The sequence below is a fragment of the Tamandua tetradactyla genome, chromosome 14, assembly GCF_023851605.1.
Source record: "Tamandua tetradactyla isolate mTamTet1 chromosome 14, mTamTet1.pri, whole genome shotgun sequence".
NCBI classification, from domain to species: Eukaryota; Metazoa; Chordata; class Mammalia; order Pilosa; family Myrmecophagidae; genus Tamandua; species Tamandua tetradactyla.
In genome coordinates this window covers 47,598,761-47,623,771 of record NC_135340.1, presented here as the reverse complement: position 1 = coordinate 47,623,771, position 25,011 = coordinate 47,598,761, and the positions used below count along the sequence as shown (strand labels likewise).

Here is a 25,011-nt window from a genome sequence, read left to right as displayed (position 1 = left end):
AGTTTCCGTAGAAGGCTTTCGGCATGGGGGCCTTCAGCTCAGCGAAGTTCAGGAAAATGAGATGAGGTGTCTGTTTCATTTCCCCAAATATGATGTGTAAGGCGAAGGTCAGTATACTCAGGAACGCTTTAAACTAATTTTTTCATAAAAAATGATGGCTAAGTAGGAGCAAGTGAAACTCATTTCTTGCCGTGTTTCTTAGATTTGCCCATTTATTGTCTGCTCTTGCCCCTCAAACTTCCCTAGACAGGCAAGTTCTGGCCACCCTCTGGGGGCCTGATTTTGAAAAGAGGAACGGACCAATCGGAGCGAAGCGCAGCTTGGCGCTGGCATTTGAGCCTGGGCTGGAACGGTGGGTGCGACGGTCACCAGCACTCCGGGTGTCTACAGAGGCGGTGGGGGTGGAGGCATGAGGATAGTTACTTGGACTCAGTGAGCTCACCAGGATGTACAGGCCGAGGAACGCAGGCAGGCCGACGGGGATGGGAGGCAGCCACCTGTGAGACGGGGTGACGGCGGCGACCAGCCCGGGCGGGGACCGGGACTGGAAGAGGCGCCTGAGCAGCCGGCTGGTCCGGAGGCTGGGCTAGTGTGGGGGCACGGGGACCGAGAAGAAGGCCCAGCTGAGCCTGCGGGGCCAGGGGGTGCGGAAAACGTCGTCTTTACAGTTCGGAGAGATCAGGAGAAGGGGAGAGCAATGTGAAGTTTCAGGAATAAAGGAAGTTATTGGAAGTGGTGAGAAGCTGGCAACGGACGTTTGTATAAGAAAGAAAGAAGGGAAGTCTAGTAAGTAACTGAAAGGATCGGGAGACCAGAAAGAAGGTAGGTGTAGGTGAAGGAAGGGTGAGGTGTGGCTGAGTCAAAGGGCCGAGAGAAGAGGATCAGTGTATGTAGATAAGGAATCAAAGAAAGAGCTCTGGAAGTGGCCAGGGGCAGAAGAAGTGCCCGACAACGTCGGAAGACAGTGGAGCGGAGCGCAAACCTGAGGGTGTTTGGAAGTTGGAAGACTTGGTGGCGTACGAGGGTCAGGACCGGGATCCTGCCCCGGAGAGTGGTCCAGGAGCCGGGGATGTGGGATCAGAGGCTGGTGAGGTTGGCTTTGCTGCAGCAGCTTCGGGCTGTTTATGGCATTAAGGTCAAGGGCGGCCGTGGGCAATACGATCGCAGAAAACACGAAACGGCAGCCGCGGAAGTAGGGGTAAGTACTGCGAAGGGGATTTAAATAAAGAAAGGGGCACGCCCTGTAATATCACTTATTATCAGGTCTTGCTAAAAACATTCGCTCTTCGTGTGGATCAAAATGAGAATATGTTTAAGTCTCCGTAAGTGTATCTAATTCAAACCATATGGTCAGTTGCTAACATTTAAAGAAAGACATTTTTAATTATTTTCAGGGATTTTCGTCATCGAGGGAAGCTTGCAGGGTTTAGAGGAGATTTTCTCAACCTCAGCATATTAATATTTTAAATTGAATAATTCTAAGGGCTGTCCTGTGCATGGTAGATCTTTAGCTACGTCCTTGGCCTCTCCCTACTTAGATACCAGTAGCGTTCCCTAGTTGTGACAATCAAAAATGTTTTCAGACGTTGCCAATTTGTTAAAGTTTGAACAAGTAGCACATGGGGAGGAGTCAAGCGCGACTTCCCCTAGAACCCCTGACTTAGAGTAATATTGGGAACCAAGAATCAGTAGATTAGGAGGTGTGTGGAGGATTATAAATAGGCTTCAGATGACATCTCTATATTTTCCAAATTGGAAAAATAAGTTTACTCCTTGGCCCTGTCTTTTGAGACAAAGTTATTTCTAAAAATGAGTAAATGAGAAGCCAGAGTGGAATGATTGAAAAGCTGTTGATGTTTTGGTGGTTGAGATGAGGGAATTTTGAATGTTTTATTATCTCCACTGCAGAATCAAGAATTTCATTTTTAAATATAATTCATTTTTCATAAAATGACTATAAAGCAGTTTATTTTAAATTAGCTAAATGCCTAATTAAATTGTACTTTTCAGGTACTTGGAGACAAAACTAATTAATTTGTATAGCCCTGAGTAGTTTATAAATTCTGAAAAAACAAGTGCTTGGAGAAGAAAACTAATAAAAATAATTTGTATACCTCTTGATAGCTTATAGAAGCTATTAAGAAGCTATTAATCTGGAAAAATTGTTTTTGTTAGTGGCAACATGTTTTTTACATTAAAAAACATTTAATGTTTTTTCTGATTCTAAAACTTACTTTCCAAGATCTCAAATATATATGTATTTTAAAGTATATGAAAAATTTGTACACTGATCTTTTTTTTTTTTCACCCTTTAACAGGAAAAACATACCTCAGAATCAGCCCTGAGTTTGAATCCTCTCCCTACCTACTAGCTGTGTGATCTTAGGCTAGTTTTTAATTTCTTTTAAGTCTTAATTTCCTGTCATTCTCTTAAATGTGGATAATAGTATCTCTCCTTGGGTTGTTTAGGGGATTTAAAAAATGATAACATCTGCAGTTAGGGCTAGCACAGTGCCTGTCACTTACCACTTATTCAACTAATGACAGTAATTATGATAATGATCAACATCCTAATTGATAGTCATGCTATATAAATTTAAATAAGAACCATAATAAATTATTTTAATAAAGAAAAATAGAAGACTCTTGTGTTATAAGAATAAGATCTGATAAGATAGAAACTTTGAAAGAGTTTGAAAACTCTTTAGCTCTTTGTTAGCTAATAGTTTTTGAACTTTTTAAGAAAAGTAGTGGATATCTTAATAAAAATGATATTGTAAGTGATGTTCCAATACATAAAATTTAAAAAGCATGTTATTCGTTTTATTTCATGAGCTTAAATTATAGCAATTACTTGTGAAGCCAATTATTGAGAACAATAAGACTTTTAAGGAAAAAAATCTGAATTCTAGTTATATATGACATATAATGTGCATCTGATTTGGTTTTGTTTTGGTTGCACAGTAGCACAAAAATTCTTATTTACCAACGGGTTGTCTGTACTATTTTTTTAAAGTTCAGTTTGAAATAATAACAACAAATATTCTTTGAGTGCTTACTCTGTGTCAGACACTGATATAACTATCTTGCATTTTTTAATTTGTTTTAATTCTCTCTTCAACTCTGTGACATGGGATCTATGTGAGGATACTGAGGCACAGAGAATGTTAGTTTGATCAGGGTTACTTGGCTAATAACTGGATAAGCCAGAATTTAAAACCTGGCAGTCTTAATTCAAGAAGCCTACTCTCTTAAGCATTCTATTTTACATTTTTTAAGCTTGATATATTCATCAATTAAAAGAACTACATGCTTGAAAGAGGACTAATAAAATTTTGTTTCTATGTTGAATCGTTAACAATGTTGAATGATTACTTACTGTAAATGTGAAGTTAAATAAGGTGCTATTAAGTGCTTCAAGAGCATTTATGGAAAGCAGATACATCGAAGCTAAATTAACATGTGTATGAGATTAGGTGTACCAAATTAATTTTATGTATGCAGACATACAGGCTTGATTTTATTTATTTATTTTTCTTCATGGGCCAAGGCCCTGGGAAATGAACTCGGATCTCTGGCATGGCAGACAAGAACTCTGCCACTGCTCCACCATTGCCTGCCCTTGACTTTATTTTTAAGCTCAGTGCAGAGCCATCACCTTCTTAATCAGTGACACTTTAAAAAGTTCAAAGTGGGCGGGCCGCGGTGGCTCAGCGGGCAAGAGTGCTTGCCTGCCGTGCCGGAGGACCCCGGTTCGATTCCCGGCCCCAGCCCATGTAAAAAACAAATAAACAAACAAAATATAATAAAACAAGAAAATGTTTAAAAATGTTTCCCTTCCTTCCATCCTTCCTTCCTTCTCTGTCTTTCCTTCCTTTCCTCCCTAAAAAAAAAAAAAAAAAAAAAAAGTTCAAAGACACACACAAAGATAGTAACAGATTCATTTTTCAAAGGAGTACAAAAACACTCCTTTAACCAAAAAACAAATTTGCTTTTGGGATCTTCATTGTATTAAGAGAAATACATTTTGAATATGAAGTTTTAAAAATGGTTTTCTAAGTAATTAAAAAAACGAAATTTTAATTTAATATGCACAGAATACTTGCCTTGTATACCTCAGAACATAATTTGCAAAGCACTCCCCTATAGAGTGTGGAAAAAATAATAACCCACTTCTGATTAATTTTTAGGAAGTATGAATGAGTGACATGAATTACTGTTTTAGCTTGTCAATTGATTTAGCCAGTTGTTCAGGTTAGTGTTTATAAGGTCACTGGGGGAAAGTATAAAGTCAGTATTTTATTAAGGTCACTGAAGATCACAGGAAATATTAGTGTTTTGGACCAAATTCTGTTTCTTTCCTGACTCGCCACTACCAGGACTGAGTTTCCGTTATTGGATCGGAGACTATGTTGCCTGAGCGCAGTGTCTTTATCTTGGTCATTACGCTCCAGCACCTGGAATAATATCTACCATAGTAGCTATTTGTTATCAGATACACCTGAAATGATTATTCTAATTGTCTCGGCTGGTAGTTTCTGCCCTCTTACTTCCAAAGATTTTACTTTGCCTAATATTTAAGAAAACTTCACAGTGTGCTCAATATTTGGGTTAGAGTAACAGCATTTGTCATTTTAGGGTAAAGTATTTGGAGTACCCTTCAATGTGTTGCCCCATTCTATTGTACCAGAATATGGACACATTCCAAGGTAAGCAAAGTTTTAAAAAGAACAAAGGAAATATTTCAAAATGGTTTTAGAGGATTTAAAAGTAAATAGTTGAGTGGTATATGGGAACTCTATATTTCATGTATGATTTTTTTATAAACCTATAATTTCTTCAATAAAAAATAATCAATTTTAATAAATAAGCAATAAATCATTGGGTTTCAATTGTTTCAAACTAGCAATGATTTTATCTCTCAACATTAGCTAATGTAATTTTAAAAATACTTTTATATATTTTAACTTTGTGATTCATACTCATTCCCAGGATTGAATTTTAAAGTTCAGAAACGAATAAATGTTAAGAAAGCAAATTACTTTTGTTCTATTAAGTCAGAGTTTTCATTTTTATTCTAAATCTTTTGCCACAATTCAGATCTATCGAACAGTAATAATTTTGATACTTTTTGTTTGATACTTTTTGTTGGTTAAAGAATATTTAAGTTAAGACACTAAAGTATTTGTGAATACAAATTATTCAGCACTCTACTATTACAAATAACTTTTTGGATTAACAGCATCAGAAATTACTGGGGAAGTTTATAACTTAATAAAATGATTTTAGAACGTATAAAGAAATTACCTGAGATCATACCTGGTTCATTGCTCTTCTCTAAAGTAGGGTTCAATCTGACAACTCTAGTACAATAACCTAAGTTTTAATTATTGCATTGTCTAAAACATTTATTGAACACTTTGCTGCCTTAAGAATATATTTCCCCATTCATCATATAGGTAAAAAATCATGATCTTTGTAAGGTATTTACTATTTTGCTTAAATGTTTATAAAAGGATAGTTTTTAATGATCTTTAACATTTGGAATTAAGAAGTCATATCCTCAAGAAAAATAATTAAATTTTTGTTGTAATGTGTTTACCTACTTTAAAAAAAAACCTATTCTGTCACTTATCCTCTGTAAATAGCTAATATGCAGTTATTGTGTACCCATACTACTGTATCATGTTTGCTAAGAATATATTTCCCCATTCATCATATAGGTAAAAAATCATGATCTTCGTAAGGTATTTACTATTTTGCTTAAATGTTTATAAAAGGATAGTTTTTAATGATCTTTAACATTTGGAATTATGAAGTCATGTCCTCAAGAAAAATAATTAAATTTTTGTTGTAATGTGTTTACCTACTTTTAAAAAAACCCTATTCTGTCACTTATCCTCTGTAAATAGCTAATATGCAGTTATTGTGTACCCGTACTACTGTATCATATTTGCAGTTGATATGCATTCTTGGTACCTGTTGTCAAATATCTAAGCATCCTAAAGCCAACAATGGTTGAGCTTATTGTTCAAAATAAAGAAATTGAGTGCATATCCCTTAATACGAAAATAATTTTAAGGACTGGAATATGACCTTATCTGTGGGGTAGTGTTGATTTAGGGAAAAAGCATTGCCTTAGCTTTGGAAAAATGTAGATGACATTTAAAGCAATATTCAAGGTTATTCATGGAGAGGCAATAAAGAAAAGAAGAACAATGTGGCCAGAGCTCTGATCATTCAAGCAGGTAAAGGGGTTTGAGAAGGAGCAGTCAGTAAGATAGCAAGGAAAACCAAAAGAGTAGTAAAAGAAAGAGTACTGTCAAAATGGCTAAGGTTGTCAAATATTGATAGATCAAGCAAGATGAGAACAGTGGATTGACCATAGAATTGGTGACCTAGACAAGAGCTGTTTCGTTGGAATATGGGAGTGAGAGTCTGCATGGGGTTGGTTAATTAGAAATTGGGGTATGCAGAAGTGGAGGCAGTGAAAAAGATAAATCTTGCTCTCTATGGGGGAAGCAGAGAAATGGAATAGTAGCTTGAGAGGGATGTAGTATTGAGGGGTTTCATTGAAGTTGGGCTGGACAAAAAAGTCCCCAGAGAAGAATTTAGGAAGCAAAATGACAACCAAAAGTAACCTTTTAGCACAAAGAATAAAAGCATTTTGGGCATCAAGGGCTTCTGGAAGGGGTGTAGTGCTCGGTCTGCTTATATACTTTGGCAGGAGAGTAGGATTTGATAAGAAATATGTTTGGTCAGCTGAAAAGGTTACTCTCTTTCAGCTTTCTTGTTGATGCTTGCACTTCTTTAGAAGAGCATGTTCATACAGAAGGACTTTTTAGGAAATCAGGATCTGTTATTCGTCTAAAAGCACTAAAGGTAAGTATGTTCTTCAGTTTGTCATTGTACCGTTCTCTGATTTGGTTTTTGTAATTGAAATATCTAGAACTATTACATGAATAATTGACAGAAATTAACTTTGTAAATAGCTTTTTTTCATGGCAGAAAAACCTCTTTTAAAAAGAAATTGTACACCGTTTATGTTTCAAGTTTACAGAGTACTTTGAAATTCATGTTCCTCATTGCTTATCTATAAAGTATTAAATGAAATGTTTGTTGGAATTTTATTATTTTTGTCCTGGAAAGGAGTGATATATATATATATATATATATATATATATATATATATATATATATATATATTAAAACAAGAATTAAGAGAAATTTCTTAAAGTAAGCTTTTTAACTTAGATTATAAGAAAGGATTTTATTTGCAATAAGCTATTAAGGTCTACCTCCCTAACCCCACTCCTATGCGCAAATTATTTATTTCAGAATAAACTGGATCATGGTGAAAGTTGCCTGTCTTCTGCACCTCCTTGTGATATTGCAGGACTTCTTAAGCAGTTTTTTAGGGAATTACCGGAACCGATTCTCCCAGCTGATTTGCATGAAGCACTTTTCAAAGCTCAACAGTTAGGGACAGAGGAGAAGAATAAAGCTACGTTGTTGCTTTCTTGTCTTATGGCTGACCACACAATTGATACATTACGATACTTTTTTAACTTTCTTAGGACTGTCTCTCTTAGGTGAGTTTTGGAAAATGATGGTTTAATTTCTCAACTAGCTAAGGATTTATCCTACCAGGTAAAAAAATTCATTTGGAATGGAAATTTTTCAAAAAGAAATTTTTCCTTTCAATAAAAGGTATTCTCTGCTTATGTAGGACGCTGTATACCAAATGGTTTACTATTTCCTTGCTATTTAGGGTCATCATTATGAATGACTTAATGGCTTGTTGGTAATTTATAGAATTCTCTACTATTGAATGGCTTCAGATTATAGTATGTTTTTAAAATATTTATATTTTGCTTTTTAACTGTCTTTCCCTAAACACTCCTTTCCTTACCATTAGCCTTTCTTCTCCTTTGTCAGTTTGCCTTATCGTTCCAGTCATACTTGTGCCTTCTAATGCCTGAAATCTGCTGTGTGTGGGTTTCAGTACCAGACAAACGTTCAACTTGTGTGGAAGAGCGAAGTGTGGACCCAGGAGCACACTCTATGATTAGCACAGTTTTTATGTGTGCTTATATATATATACATACACTTGTGTGTATATATATATATATACACGTGTGTGTATATATATATATATACACGTGTGTGTATATGCACATACACATACAGAAGTTACATATTTCTGGTTCCATCTTATGTTCCAGTTAATTATGTGAATGAGTAGTGAGGGATTATTATATTTTGACTTGTATGTGATTGATAAGGTTGTGCTCAAAACATTATTTTAACTCTTGGTGTTTTCATCTTTGACTCCATCTAATAAAACCTGTTTCTTTTAAGGTCCAGTGAGAATAAGATGGATAGCAGCAATCTTGCAGTAATATTTGCGCCAAACCTTCTTCACACTTATGAAGGGCATGAAAAGATGTCTGCTAACATGGAAAAAAAGCTGCGATTACAAGCTGCAGTAGTACAAACTCTTATTGATTATGCATCAGATATTGGTAAGATATAGTTGTACTATTAAGTGACAGGATTTCTGTATGTGAAGAAGATGCCAGCTTCTTTCAAGTGAACTATGAAGACAATTGGTAGAAAACTTGCTATATACTGTAAACAGTTTGGGGGGTGGTAATAGAGGAAAGTAATAATTTTCTTACAAACATTTTCATTTAGGGCGTGTGCCAGATTTTATCCTGGAAAAGATACCAGCTATGTTGGGTATTGATGGTCTCTGTGCTACTCCATCACTAGAAGGTTTTGAAGAGGGTGAATATGAATCTCCTGGTGAATATAGGAGAAAAAGAAGACAGAGCGTTGGAGGTAAGTTGGCAGTCCCGTTTTGTGGAAGTTCAGCAATTTACTTATATCTAAGATCAAGTTTTTCTAAGATGTGTTTATACAGGAAGTAGAAGCTATGTTTTTCTTGCTGCATAGCTGGAAAGATATGACATATGCATGTAAAAATTAAAAATAACAAAAAAATTAAAATTAAGTGCTAAATCATTAGTACAAATATAAAATGTATTCAAAGGAAAAAGTTCCTGGTTTGTAGTAAATAGCAAGTCTTCAAATAGAAGTTGAACTTCAGCTTTCTTGAAGAATGGGTAGAATCTTGGGGAATTGCGGAAGGGGTCAGAATGCTTGTATCACAGTTCTAGACAGGAAGGATGCTATGAAGAAAGATGTCTGTACGGAAGAAGTAATAAAGATTACACAAAGGCATGTATCTGAATCTAGAGCACCCTGATGTGAGTGAAGGGTTCATTATGAGAATTTGGACTGCATTATGGTGAGTTCTGTGCCAGGCTAAAGATTTAGAACATTAAGCTGGATATCGGTGAACCATTGAAGATTTGTGACTTAGAGGCCTTGCATGATTAAAATAATCTAGGAAATTATCTGATTTAAAGAATTGAAACTTGGAGATTGGGCGAATAGTCAGAAATATGTGGCAGTAATCCAGGTGTGAGATCAGGGTTTGAACTAGTTAGTGACATGAATTAGAAAAAAGCATGAACTAAATAATGAGGGAAACATTAACAAGGAAGAATAAAAAATACCAAAATACCTATTATGGCAAGTCAATAATATGACTTATCTCCCCTTGTTTGATCAAGAAGACTGAGGTCATTCCTTCTCCAAGTGCTTTATGAAATTTCTTAACTTTTGAGTATTAGAACCAATTGTTAACTATCCCATTTCTTTTTGAATCTTTTGGCTCACATAGTATTTCATTCTCACGTTTCTTCTTTGCTCCTTTTATAGACTCTCCTTATGACTTCCTACCCTAAATGTAGATATTTCTCAGATACAGATCATCTATATTACTCCCTTTCTCTTTGTGATATTATTCACTCCTATAATTTCATGTATCACATCTAAATAAATGAACATCACATCTCTATCACTAGCCATAATTCCTCTTTGCCAATGGCCTACCCAACTGGACATCTTCACAGTTGTTTCTCCTTGGTGCTTTAGACTCAGCATTTGGAAATGATCATCTTCATTTTCTAAACCAGTTCTGTTTGAATTCCACATTCTATCATGGCACCACCATTCCCTAGACACTCAGGTTTAAATTATGGATTCCTAACTCTTACTTTATCACCTATATTCACTCAGCACTCAGTTTCTGTAAGATTCTATCTCTGCAGTGTTTACTGCATCTTTATTGTAAGAATCTCCTTGATCTTTGTGCCAGCCATCTTCTTGAGTCCACCCTACTTATTGCTGTTATGCTGACTTCGTTTTTTTTAAAAAAACAACATACAAAGACGAACATTCTTACCATATGATCATTCCATTCTTGGTATATAATCAATAACTTGCAATATCATCACATAGTTGTGTATTCATTACCATGATCATTTCTTAGAACATTTGCATCAATTTAGAAAAAGAAATAAAAAGAAAAACATTCATACATAACATACCCCTTGCCCCTCCTCTCATTGACTGCTAATATTTCGATCTACCCCATGTATTTTAGCCTTTGTTTCCCGTTTTTTTCTATACCTCTTGCTGCTCCTTTTCATTGATCACTAGCATTTCAATCTACTAATTTATTTTAACATTTGTGCCTCCTATTATTTATTTCTTTTTAATTCATATGTTTTACTCATCTGTCCATAAAGTAGATAAAAGGAGCATCAGACACAAGATTTTCACAATCACAGAGTCACATTACAAAAGCTATATCATTATACAATCATCTTCAAGAAACATGGCTACTGGAACTCAGCTCTACATTTTCAGGCAGTTCCCTCCAGCCTCTCCATTGCATCTTGACTAACAAGGTGATATCTATTAAATGTGTAAGAGTAACCTCCAGGATGACCTCTGAACTCTGTTTGGAATCTCTCAGCCATTGACACTTTATTTTGTCTCATTTCACTCTTCCCCCTTTTGGTCGAGAAGGTTTTCTCAATCCCTTGATGCTGAGTCTCAGCTTATTCTAGGATTTCTGTCCCACATTGCCAGGAAGGTCTACATACACCCCTGGGAGTCATGTCCCACATAGACAGGGGGAGAGTGGTATGTTTGCTTTTTGTGTTGGCGGGAGAGAGAGGCCATATCTGAGCAACAAAAGAGGTTCTCTTGGGGGTGACTCTTAGGCCTAATTTTAAGTAGACTTGACCTATCCCTTGTGGGGTTAAGTTTCATATGAATAAGCCCCAAGATTGGGGGCTTAGCCTATAACTTTGGTTATCTACACTGCTTGTGAGAATATCAAGAATTCAACTGGGGGAAGTTGAATTTTCCCCCTTTCTCACCATTCCCCGAAGGGGACTTCACAGATACTTTTTTATTCACTGTTCAAATCACTCTGGGATTTATCAGGGCATCACTTTGGACAAACCAACAAAATCCTATGCCCTACTCAAGGTTTCATACTTTTACTAATATGCCTTTACGTATGCTTTTCACTTTACCCAGAATACTCCATTTTAACTAATTGACTCTTACTAATCCTTCAAAACACTGTCTTAAGTTTCATTTCTGCAAAGCTTTCTTTCTTATTCTTAATTAAGTAATGATTCCCTCGTTTATAACCCTTTTTGTACAATATATATCCTTGCTTTACATTTAATTCTGTATTGTTTTTTCTTTTTCTTGAGAGATAATGACAATATAAGCAATAGATAGAATAAAAATATATCCTTCAGTTTTTCCTATTCTGAAAGTTTCTTTTAAATGACATTAAATGACTTTTAAATATATAAGCTGATATAAAATTAGATGTTAAAAGAAGACTTCAAATATCAATATGAATTATTGTGAAAAGTAAATGTTAAGTTATAATTGATTATATGATTATGTATGTCTTACATTTCAGATTTTGTTAGTGGAGCATTAAATAAACTTAAATACAACAGAACACCCTCTATTACACCTCAGCAAGAAAAAAATGGTAGGTAATATATGTATTTATTTAAAGAAAATGTTTGTAGTATTCTACAAAAATAATTACCTAATTTATTTTGGTTTAGTTGAATTAAAATATTATTTTCAATGAGGATATTGTACTAGACTATACTGTGACATAACTTATATTGGATATAATGGGCCAGAAATTCTAGGTGAGAATTTTTTAGTTATATCTTTAATCTTCTTCAGTATGCTTTTTCTACTAGATGCTGTTGAACATGTGAAATTAGCTAAAGTGGATTTATATGCTCTGCTACAAATAAAGCTTATGCATTTAAACATACACACAATCCCATTTTTGCTTTCAAATCAGAGGTAAATTGTGTATGTTCCAATTTTTTATCTAAGTTTGCTTATAGTTGAAATTGTTTAGCCTGGACAGGTTAACAGAAAATATGATCTTTTGTTTTGTCTTTCAGAATTAATACTCAGTTATAATGAGAAGCAAAAGTAATACTTAGATCAGTTTTTTTTTTAATTAAAAAATTTTTTTTTAAATACCAAAAAAAAACACCAAACAAATGCAAGCATTCTAACCTTTGATCATTCCATTCTACATATATAATCAGTAATTCACAGTATCATCACATAGTTGCATATTCATCATCATGATCATTTCTTGGAACATTTGCATCTATTCAGAAAAAGAAATAAAAAGAAAACAGAAAAAAATTCATACATACCATACCCCCCACCCCTCCCCCTAACTGATCACCAGCATTTCACTCAATTTATTTTAACATTTGTTCCCCCTATTATTCATCTTTGTTCCATATGTTTTACTCATCTGTTGATAAGGTAGATAAAAGGAGCATCAGACACAAGGTTTTCACAATCACACAGTTACATTGTGAAAGCTATATCATTATACAGTCATCTTCAAGAAACATGGCTACTGGAACACAGCTCCACATTTTCAGGCAGTTCCCTCCAGCCTCTCCACTACATCTTGACTAACAAGATGAAATCTATTTAATTCGTAAGAATAACCTCCAGGATAACCTGTTGACTCTGTTTGGAAACTCTTAGCCATTGACACTTTATTTTGTCTCATTTCGCTTTTCCTCCTTTTTGTTGGAGAAGGTTTTCTCAATCCCCTGATGCTGAGTCTCAGTTCATGCTAGGGGTTTTCTCAATCCCTTGATGCTGAATCTCAGCTCATTCCAAGATTTCTGTCCCACGTTGCCAGGAAGGTCCACACCCCTGGGAGTCATGTCCCATGTAGACGGGGAGGGTGGTGAGTTTGATGTTGTGTTGGCTGAGAGAGAGGCCACATCTGAGCAACAAAAGAGGTTCTCTTGGGGGTGGCTCTTAGGCCTAATTTTAAGTAGGCTTGACCTATCCTTTGTGGGGTTGTTTCATATGAACAAACCCCAAGATTGGGGACTCAGCCTTAGATCAGTTTTTGTTGCAACTCCTTTATTATAATTTTCTTTCTTACATTTATTGTGTATTATATACACCTTTTAGTCTATCTTGTTTAAGTTACTGCTGTTTCTTAATTTTGGCTCTCTGTGATTTACATATTCTCATTTTAAGTAATTGCACAGTGCTGATTTAGTTACTTAATATATATTCAATATTGTAAATGTATTACTTCTTCCTGTTTTGGTTAGCTCTAAGTAACAGGTTTATAAGAAGAAACTATGTAAATCTTTTCTATTTTATAAACTTTGGGAGCAACAACAAATTGTTTTGTTTTTTTTAAATTTTTTTTAATTTTAGCTCAGCTATCTGTATCACCAATGATTCTTACACCAAACGCTAAGCGTAAATTGCCAACAGATTCTTCACATGGCTTCTCGAGTAAGAAAAGGAAGTTCATCAAGCACAATTTTAACTTTGAGCTGTTGCCAAGTAATCTCTTCAGTAGCAGTTCTACACCTGTATCAGGTATCAAACAGAATTTTATATAATTGTGTTACAAACATTGACATGAGTGCTACTCTGGGCAAAGTGCTATTTCATATTTAATACCACCCTTTAGTAGTCAGAACTTTAATCTGAGCTTTATTAAATCTCTGAATGTTTTTAAGGTCTTCTGCCTGTTAAACACTGGTTCAAAATAACCAGTGTGTGTGTGTGTGTGTGTGTGTGTGTGTGTGTATTATGGATCCTATTGAAAGTTATGTTTAAGAGTGGGAGTGTGGCCTTCATTGGCTAGCAATTGTACTTGGGTTTAGTGTGACTGGACATCCTGAATCCTACTTTAGCTATTTCTAAATCTGTAGCTATATGGCTCTATTCCTGTCTTCTGTTGAATTGAGATCGCCAGAAGTTTGATCCTTAAATCCAGAGTGGTGGTTAAAATTACTGTTGTTCTAACGATTGTGGGTTGGGGTATAAGGGAGGGGTAATTTTTAAGTTTTCTACTTGAGTATCTTTTATAGAACTTTAAAAATATTCCTTATGGCATGATTTCCAGATCCCTTACCAGTCCAGCCATTTTCTTCCAAATGAACTACAGTTTGTTGATATTTTTCTTAAAACGTGATGATAAGAATAGATCACATGTTTCTAATGTGGCCAGCCAGAGCCTCCAGTGAATAATATAACCATGCTGATTTGAATACTAGGTTTTTGTTAGTGTGGTCTTAGCTTGTGATGGATCTTTTAGTAGATAGAAATAGAGTATAATCGGCTCATATTAACCTTACACTCAACCAAAAATGAAATGAAACCAGTTAAGCCCAGGGTCCTTATCTCATATTTGTCTCACATTTAGTCAAAATATGGATCTTGTATGAATCCTTTAAAATTTTGTAGGTTCCAGACAATGGTAAGAGTTTTATTTTTAATTCATCAGCTGAATTGTGAGTCCTTCTTCCTAAAGTCCCTCTTTGTCCTATTATCCAGAGAGTTTATATTTTCCTTGTTAGTTTCAGTTAGAGTGTGTAACAGAACAGCAGAAAAAAAAAAAAAAGGCTTCACAGGCTATCATTCATCAAAGTATGGTAGAAGACTTGAGACTTTCATTACTTAAGACTAGGAGAGTTACTCTTTAAAGTAGTTTAATATTTTTTAAATTTTTAAATATTCTTTTGCAAATTTTTTTTTCAGTGTAGGTTTTTTTCCAACTTCTTTTATGTATAGTATAACATGTACATAGCAAAGAAATAAAAAGCAATAGTTTTCAAAACACTCTTCAACAACTGGTTACAGGACATATCCCAGAGTGTGTCATAGGCTACCATACGATCCTCTCATTGTTTTGTGAATTTTTAAATATTTAAGTCTTTCCTGTTTGGAGGACTTTTTCCAAATGATAAATGGGAACTGTAGTTCTTTATTGTTTGCTTATTAGCATGATATCATCTTCCCTAAGCAGTGAACCTATTGATTCCTTCTTTTCCAAGCTCCTCCCAAATAGGTTAAAAATTCTTAATATTATAACATTATTATGAGCCCATTTAATTAGTGAATTTTCTTTACAAATTAAAAAGTTCAGTGTAATCTATTATTTTAGGTCACCATTTTTCATTGACTCTACTTTCTAAATCACAATTCAAAAATTCTGCCAAATTAAAAATAGGTTGGTTTCTGCGTTTGGATTATAATAAATATAATGCTTTTTTTTTTAAGTACCTATTTACGATTTTTTTCTTTGGTAATTTTGCATTGTTCTACTCTATTTATTCTGGCTGTGCCTCTTTGTGATCACTGACACTTTTTCATGATGACTAGACTGCAACTCTAGTAAAAAGTTAACTATCACATTGGATGCATTATATTGGTCTCCAGATTCTTTTTTGACGAAGTGCACCAAAAAGCCCGTGTAATGATTTTATTTCTTCCATTTTCATTACTGAATAAACATGAGTACCTCTGTCTGGGTTGCTGTGTAATTCTTTATCAATAGTGAAAATGAGTTGAGAGTGTTGAATGTATACTGGGCATGATTCAAACATAAGCCTTTGTTCATAACATTTATTTTTATTCATAATTTTTATTATAGTCAGTTTCACAATGTAATGATGCTAACTTATCATTATATAAGATTGCATTTCTGTAGAATCCACTAATTGTTAGCATGGAGTATGGCAGTAGTATGGTTAGGCATGTGTGTTATAGGTAATTAGTTTTTGTTCATTTGCTAAAAATAACTGCACTCCTGAGTCAGGTGGACAGCAGTTGGCTAATAGGTGCATACTGGGTTTTTAGGCTCCAACTTGTTTGCCAATGGTTTATTTATTTATTTTTATTCATATGTAGGTGTTTATTGATAGAATCTTCTTTTTAAAAAAGACTACTACTCAATACCAAGTACATATTTGCTTGCAGATGGCAATAATAATTTAAGAATACAACTCAAACCGATAATTGGGAGATTTTAAAATGTGCAGAGAATTTCTTTATGTATAAAAGCTTCATTTAAAATTTATTTCAGGGGATTTTTCTTTTTCCTGGTATCTTCCCATATCTATCTTTTTTATTAGAGAAGTAGCTTTACAGAAAAATCATGCATAAAATACAGGGTTACCATATACCACTCTATTAGTAACACCTTTCATTAGTGCGGTTCATTTGTTATAATTAATGAAAGCACATTTTTATAATTGTATGGTTTACCTTAGGGGTCAGTGTTTGTATTGTACAGTCCCATGGATTTTTTTTTTTAATTTTCATTCCAGTAATACATATTCAACCTAAAGTTTCCCTTTTTAACCACATTCAAATATATAATTCAGTGTTGTTAATTACAATCACAATGTTGTGCTACCATCACCACCATCCTCAGTGGTTTCTTTTTATTAATAGTGTGAACTGATATAACAATTACCAGATACCATACTGACATTTTCTATATGTTGCAATAATACTTACATTCACCATGCATGCCTATTTTCAGATCCTAAAGCCATTAGTAAGTGGTAGTGCAAATCTAGCTAGAATGTGTCTGGCTCCAAAGCTTACTTTTATATTAAAGTATGCTTGATCTGGCCTTTTACACCTAAAATGTGGGAAATTGGTGCTTTATTTGTTATTATTTTTTGAGTTGAGCTATTTGGAACCAAACCTTCTAACCAGAAATTATGTGATTTGGTTGTTGCTTGAGAGGAAAAATTAAGACTTTAAATCCTTTTAATTGCTGCTAATAACATTTTAGCTTTTTAAATTTTCCATGGGCAGGCACCGGGAATCAAACCCGGGTCTCCAGCATGGCAGGCAAGAGCTTTGCCTGCTGAGCCACCATGGCCCACCCAACATTTTATACTTTGAAAAGAAAATTATTATTTCATGTGTTTATTTTATAGTTCATGTTGATACAAGCCCAGAAGGGTCTTCTCAGAGTTCACTCTCTCCTGTAGCCATCGGTGGAAACCATCTGATCAGTGCAAGTGTGCAAAGGCAAAGTAAAAGGATTGCAGACAAAAAAGTTTGCAGGTATTTTATCCAGGACTGTTCACCTTCGTTGGGTAAATATTTGGTATATGTAGTTTAAACATACTTTATCTCTCTACAGAGAATATTTGAATCGCAACAAAAAAGTTTTTCTCTGCATCTATACTGTTACTAATCAAATACCCTTTATATACCTACAAGAGAAAGATTCTCAATCTGAATTTACTTTGCTTACTTAAAATCTTATTTTGCATTGGTGGTTGTAATTTAAAAATGTTCTATTAGTTTAAAAAACTAGTCTAATGATCCTAGCTTAGAAGTGACTAAATAACCTTTACAATAAACAGGAAAGATCATTTTTATATGCAAATACAGTGTGTTATACATGCTATATTAAAATTTAATTGATTTTAGAAAATTATTACTCTATTCAATTATTAGCAAGATGATTTGCTGAGGATTTTCTCTTAAATTTCATTGTGCAAGAATTTCTCTCGTGTGTACGCTGTAAGAATAAACTAACATTTTAAATTCCATTCTTTTTAGGGTAGAATCAGGAAAAGCAGGCTGCTTCTCTCCTAAAATCAGTCGTAAAGAAAAGGTTCGAAGATCTCTTCGTTTGAAATTTAGTCTGGGGAAAAGTAGCAGAGATGTAAGTTTCCATTGCATTCATCTGTTTATTTTAGCAAAATGCTTGATACTTTTGACTTTGTCTCTCTTCCAGCTACTGTCCCATTCTCTATTTCCCAATATAACAAAACCCCTATACTTAAGTTGATATCTCAGTTCCTCTTTTTCCACTCTTCTTAAACCTGTTCCAGTGAGGCTTTCATCTCCAACATTCCACTGAAACTGTTCTTATCAAAGTCACCAATTAATTCAGTGTTGATCAAACCAGTGGTCAAATATCAGTCCTTATTTGACTTAACCTACCAGTAGCATTTGGCACAGCTGATCACTTGTGATCACTTGCTCCTCTGATGTAATTTCTTTCCTTGCTTCTAGGACACTAACTCTCATGATTTCCTCTCTTCTTCACTGCTTGCTTCTCAAATTCCTTTGCACTGGAAGTACCCAGAGCCTGGTTCTTGGACTTCTTTTTATCTGTACTCACTCAAGGTGATCAGCTAATCTTGTAGCTTTAATTTACTTAAGACTTCCAAGTTTATATTCCCAGCCCAGATTGCTCTCCTGAGCAGTTTGACTGCTTTCTTAACATCTGACTACATAACTTCCCTACTGGGCTGTTCAATAGACATCTCAAGTATAGCCTGTTCCAAACAGAGCTCCTGAGGTGCACTTCTTTGCTGCCACCATTCCCCTCTTCTCAACCACACTTCAACCTGCAGTCTCAATTATGACAATTCCATTCTTGCACTCACTTAGTCTAAAAGTTATGGAGGCATTCTTGAGTCCTCACTTTCTCTCATATACCATAGCTAATCCATTAGGGAATCTTGTCTGCTCTAACTACTGTTTTCAAAGTATATCTAGACTGACCCATCTTCACCAGTACTCCTTCCATCTTCTCTAAATTCTGTCATTTCTCACTTAGATTACTGCAGTAAGCTCCTAACAACAGGTCTGTATACTTCTACCCTTGCTCTGTGCTGTACTGTATCCAAAATTATCCTTTTAAGACCCAAGTTCAATCATGTCATTCCTTTATTCAGAACTCTTCAAAGAATCCTCGTTTTACTCTGAATAAAAGTCAAAGTTCTTACATAGACCTGCAAAGCTCTGCATGATCGATTCCTGCCTACCTCGCTGAGCTCTCTTCCGACCATTCCCCATTGCTCACTCTGCTTCAACCATTCTGGCCTTCTTGCCATTTGTTGAATATGCCAGATCTTGCTTTACCCTCAGAGACTCTACTTTCCTCTCCCTGGAATACCCCCTTTATAGCTCTCATCCTCATCTTTCTTTTCTCAAAAATCATGATCTTCCTGTTAAATTACACCCCGACCCCTCACCATACCATATTTTTACCCTGATTTACTTTTCTCTGCATCACTTTTCACCTCATATATTGAATGTTATACAGTATAATTTACTGTTTATCTTGTTTTGTCTAATTCTCCCCATCGAGAACACAAACTCCAGGAAGATAGGGTTTTTTGTTTTTAACTACTGTGAACAGTTTAAGCACACAAATATATATATTTTATGAACTTAATGAATCTCTGAGGCTGCTTTCATTTCAGGTCATAAAATAAGGTATCAACTATTAGCCAAGTCAAATGTTTAATAACATACAAATATATTTGTTTGTTATAAGGTTGTTCCCAAATATGTCTCTTTTAATCAACTGTAGATTTTGATAACTACAAAAAAAGTACTGTCTTACTATTTTGAATTAACTAGATTTTATTTCTTAACAAACTTTTTTCTTTTTTCTTTTTTTAAATACAGAATGGATGTTCTGGTGTGAATAGATATGAAAATGTAGGTCGGCGACTTGCAAGTCAACAAAATTTTAAAAATAGGATTGAATCTGTAAAAACAGGTTTGCTTTTTAGCCCAGATATTGAAAGATTAACAAAGAAAGGTACAGTTACATGATCTTGTTAGAGATTTACTCAAGAAATCTGCTCTAGTTGCTTTTTTAAAGTAAAATACTGCTATTCTAGAAATTAGAAGTTCATGTTTGAATACTGAGAATATTTGTAATGGCAATGTATTCTGTCAACAATTAGAGGATACTGGTAAATGTAAATATGAAAATGCTTGATATTCTTAAATTACAAAGTATTTCTTTTAGCTCAAATCTTTAATTTATTGGAATTAAATGCTTAGAACTTTTATTTGCCATTTGTTTGGCTAGTAATTACATGCTTAGTACTTTTATTTGCCATGCATTTGGCTAGTATTTCAGGTTAAATATAAAGGATTAAAAGTACTGAACTGCTTTTATTTTAGGTTCGAAAAAGATCAGTCAGTCCGAGGAAGACTTATTAACTCCAGAACACCTGGATGGAACAAATTACCGAATGTCTTGGCCAGGACCTAGTAATTCAAGTTTTCAAGAAATAGATGCAAATGAAACATCTCCAATAGTTGGAAATCTTGAGGTGGAAAACTCTTCTTTGAATCCTGATCTTTTGGTTGAAAAGTCACCTGTTATTTCATCTGAGCTTACCCCTTTCGTTGAACACAAGAAGCACAATAGCAACCTAACTGGCAACTCTCTTAATGGGGATGAAAATAACCTGGTCACAGAGACTTTGGTGAAAATTCAGAAAGCATTTTCTGAATCTAGAAGTAATCTTCATGCATTGATAAATCATGGACAGTCTTCAATAACTAACATGGAGAAAGTTAAGTTAAATGAGACATCATATGTAGAATATAAATCAAAGGAAAATCTATTTGAAACTAATGATTTGACTGTGATAGACTCGAAGAAAAAGTATGAACAGGAAACTAGTAAATATGAAAATAGTTTTTCAGAAAGAGACTTCTCACAATATCAAACTCAAGAATTAGACAGAGAAGCAACTATAAAATGTTATTCAACTCAGATGAAGGTGGAACATGAAAAAAGCATTTATGCAAATATATCAAAAGATTACATTAGCATGCAGGAGTTCCCTAGTGATGAACAAATAAAGAAACAGGAATCCCCGAGGGATAAAGTAAATAATAAATTAAAGGAGAATGAGAATGTGATTGAAGAAAATTTACTGAAATGCACAGCTTCTGGGGAAGACATGTCTAAATCCTCTTCAGAGCTGATTACATGTAATATAACAAATCTGTCAAAACCTAAAAAGGCTATGAGAATTATTAAACAGCAGTCTCTGGTGGAAACATGTGATAATACAGTTTCAGAAAGTTTACAAATGACAGAACATGGAACGGTTTCAGACCACATACAGTGGTTTAACAAGCTTTCTTTAAATGAACCAAATAGAGCAAAAATTAAGTCACCTCTTAAGTTTCAGCGTACTCCTGTTCGCCAGTCTGTCAGAAGAATTAATTCTTTATTGGAGTATAACAGACAACCTACAAGGTTGGCGAGTCTTGGTGACACTGCTTCTCCTTTAGTTAAATCAGTGAGCTGTGATAGTGCCCTTTCCTCTTGTACAGAAAGTTCGTCAAAGGATTCCTCTATTTCATGTACCAAATCAGGTCCTGAAGAACAAAAGGCTACATCATGTCAACAGTCAAATGTTGATTCAGTTCCAAAATCAAGCATGAATTTGGCTTCTAAATCTTTTTCAACGATGAAGAGATACCCAGACTCAGTGCATGCTTCTCTCAGGCTTAGAAATTGTAAACAAGATATGGTATCTGATGGCCAAATTAAGTCTCCCTTGGATGACCTGACTAATCATGATATAATGAAATCTGTTGTAAATAATATGGGCTTTTCACCTGGGGTAAACAACAGGGTCCTTAGGAAACATTCAGAAAGAGAAAGGATTTGGTATCAAGGTTCTCCAAAATATCCTATTGGAAAAGCTCAACTACTACCAACAAGTAAACCTGTAGATTTGTAATTGGTAAATGTTATTCTTGTCTTTAATGTAAATAAAATTAGCAATTGATGTGACTTGCAGGATAATCTGTGTTTGTAGCTCTGGATGATTAAGTGATGGATTTCTCTGAAACATTTAATTTCACTGCATAAGCAGCTTAAATTCTTATACTTGTATAAATGACTACTTTGTTTTTCTTAATTGTGGCAGTATTTAAACTATTTTAAATTTATTGTGATCTTTTAAAGGGATTATACTCCACCATTTTAAAGAAGTTGAGTGGATTTATAAGAAATTAAGTTTTGAAAATTGCATAAATTTTATTTTTATGTGTGATAGGATGAATGAACAGCTATGCCTATTCCCTATTATTCCTCCTAAGTCAGATAAGCTTTCTACAAGAAATTTCTGACATGTAAAGGGAAGAGATAAGCCCTCCAAAACTTATGTCCTGAATTATATTAATATTTATTGTCTTTACCAAAATTTCTAGAAATTAATTTGTTTCATTAGCATCCTAATACTTTATTCCTATTTAAGGCAGAGTAATTTGGTTTATATTGTCTGTAGATGTGTACAGTGTGTTCATTTGAACTAAGAATACTGACTAAAGCAGAATAATGTCTAAAGAGTGTTCACATATTGTGATAATGCAGAAGTAATTGGTGAATTTTAAGCCATACTATGTGTTTTAAATTAATTTGCATAAATACATTTGTATCTGTTCAATGTAGAATTTAAGGTTATTTAAGGAGGAATAATTAAACTTGAAAAACTTTAATCAAGGTGATTTCTTATATGTAGATGCTTGGCTTTAGAACTTGGAATAGTTGATGCACTTCCATACCTTAAACTAGGTTAAAAGCCTATAGTGGTGTTGTCTTTTGTATAATTTTATTTATTTAGCATAGATATTAAAGATGCCTTTCTAGAAAATGACTTGCCTGAGATTCTGATGAAATTCAAAGTTCCATTTAGAATTTGACCTAAATTGTCAAGCAAATTTTTAAAATTTAACATCCTGAATTATTAAATCTCAAAAATACAAAATCTTAAGGAAAAGATTATAATGAGCAATTCAGCATATTCTCTAGGTGTTAGAGGAAGGAATATACAGGCAGATTGGCCCCTGACAATAGTGGTCAGCTGTTAGAATGCCCTGTTCCGATGATGGAGAACACCTACCCCAAGCAAGCCAGACTCATAATATGTGTACACACAAGGAGTTTTAACTCATCAGATGTTTACTAAGTTCTACTTCATGATAGTGCATGTGTCTTATTTCAAAATGGTTTCCTGTTACTCTATTATTACCAGGGAACTGACCCTAATTTAGGACCAATAGGTATATGACATAATAAAAGACTGTAAAAATCTGTAGTTATAAACATACTTACCTGACATCAAGACACACTTTGTAGTATAGAATGGGCTTACAAGTCAGATGTTTGTGGTATTTTCTTCCAAAAAAGTAGTAAGAGAAAATATCTGTAAACTCTGAGGTGTATGTTGTCTAATACAAAGTAATATTTTAGCCTCACTTTCAATTTTTTAAAATGATTAATATACTTCTAATGTTCATTGGGGTGGGGTGGGGGTATGATATATTGAATTAGAAGACCAATTCCATAAGAAAGCATATGAGGTTAACTCAATAAATCACCTGAATTAGTGGCTTTTCTGAGGGATGAATCAATGGCAAAAGATGTTTGTTTTTTAAAAAAGAAACTACCCATATGCCATTACCACTTTTGTTAACTGAAAACTGCAATATACAATATTTGCTTAGAGGTGTGATTGGTGAGTCTGGAAAGTTGAATTTTAGACTTGATTTAATCTCTTAATTTTTCATTATACAAAAAGGAGGAAAATTAATACTTAGATTACTAACCTCACAGATTGGATCAAATGTATTTTACATAGTTAAAAAGTGTGTGCAATAATTTTAAGAATTATGCTTTAAGTATAAATTAAGGTCTAATATTAATTTAGTATCTTGGCAAACAGTACGATCACATAGAACTGAAAGTGGTAGGCTGCCTGGCAATATTCTGTAATCATTCAGAGCTTAACATAGGCTTATGGTGACCATCAAACCAAGGATATATTTGATAGATGTTTCATTTTTAAAATATCCTATTTCATAGTACACAGACATTTTGGCATATTTAAATCAAATTTGAAATCAACACAAAGGCAGTAAACTGTAACAACTCCATTTTTCTAAATACAAAATAAAAGATAATGCTAAAGTAAAGCTCAGAATTGAAAAAAATCTCAATACGTGTGAATAGTAAATATTAACCCTCAGCTTGTATTAGTCCTGATAGTTAGCGGGCATTGGGGGAAAAAAAAGTAAACAGAAGAGTATCCATAGAAGAAAGGAGAGAGACTTGGTTTCAAACCAAAAGCCTGTATGTCTCATGAATAAATGTTGCTGGTAATAGAAAGCTAAGGTAATGCGATCTGAGTTCTAACCATAAGTTTTTTTGTTATCCTCATGATCCACGGTACTTTACTCACCCCCATCCTTGATTAAAGAAATTCACAGTACTCTTATTTACTATATTATATTGTATGTCTTTACAATTCACTTACTATTTGAACAAATTTCAAATGTTCAAAATTGCACAAAGTAGGCACTCTATAAACCTGTGTGAATTTAACAAAATCCTGAGTCTACCTGAATATATTTTTGCAATGTGTTGGTACTAATGGGCTCCATTGGCATGGCCAAAGTTAGAATTTGACTTAGGTGGTTTAGCTATATAACACTCAGGATTAATATGCATAGAGGTTTTAAAGTGTTTCCCCTAGTATATCACTTTTACAGAAATTTCTAGCATCCTCTATTAAATATCCCTATAGTGTTCCTGCTCAATGAAAGGGGTCCTGAAAGCAATCTATCATTGTCACCACTGGAAGTTCTTAAGACCGCTTCATCTTTTGTCTGTAACCCCTGCCATTTTCTCTTCCCTGTTCAAGCTAAAAGACTTACTTAAGCTGATTTAGAGGATGACAAAATTAAAGGTGTGTCGTCGGAGGACAGACCTAGAGATCCGGCATAGTTTTCGTTTAGATAACTGTTTAAGAAAGGAGTTGACTTATTTCCATGGGGACCTATGGAGGAAGAGGGTCTCTTAAGAGGTGTCGACAGTCACGAGGTTTGTGTACAGAATGCGTGGGGTGCATCGGAGAGTGGCTTACCGAGAGGCCCATCCATCCGGGGATG

The 25,011-nt window shown here is 34.4% G+C and overlaps 1 protein-coding gene across 3 annotated transcripts; it reads left to right on the top strand.

Annotated features, from left to right (window-relative positions):
- On the top strand, positions 1 to 22,715 carry ARHGAP11A (Rho GTPase activating protein 11A). Of its 3 annotated transcripts, none has more exons than XM_077127382.1 (12): positions 1 to 107; positions 4,639 to 4,709; positions 6,786 to 6,882; positions 7,339 to 7,592; positions 8,362 to 8,525; positions 8,698 to 8,844; positions 11,864 to 11,938; positions 13,681 to 13,848; positions 17,211 to 17,340; positions 17,845 to 17,950; positions 19,711 to 19,846; positions 20,218 to 22,715. In XM_077127382.1, the coding sequence occupies exons 1-12, from the start codon at positions 90 to 92 to the stop codon at positions 21,798 to 21,800; spliced, it is 2,949 nt and encodes a 982-aa protein (XP_076983497.1). In that variant the 5' UTR covers positions 1 to 89; the 3' UTR covers positions 21,801 to 22,715. The 3 variants fall into 3 exon arrangements, with proteins under 3 accessions (XP_076983497.1, XP_076983496.1, XP_076983495.1); XM_077127381.1 differs by lacking the exon at positions 1 to 107 and adding an exon at positions 320 to 1,198 and having other exon boundaries at positions 17,265 to 17,340; XM_077127380.1 differs by lacking the exon at positions 1 to 107 and adding an exon at positions 320 to 1,198.
- The last annotated feature ends 2,296 nt before the right edge of the window (positions 22,716 to 25,011 follow it).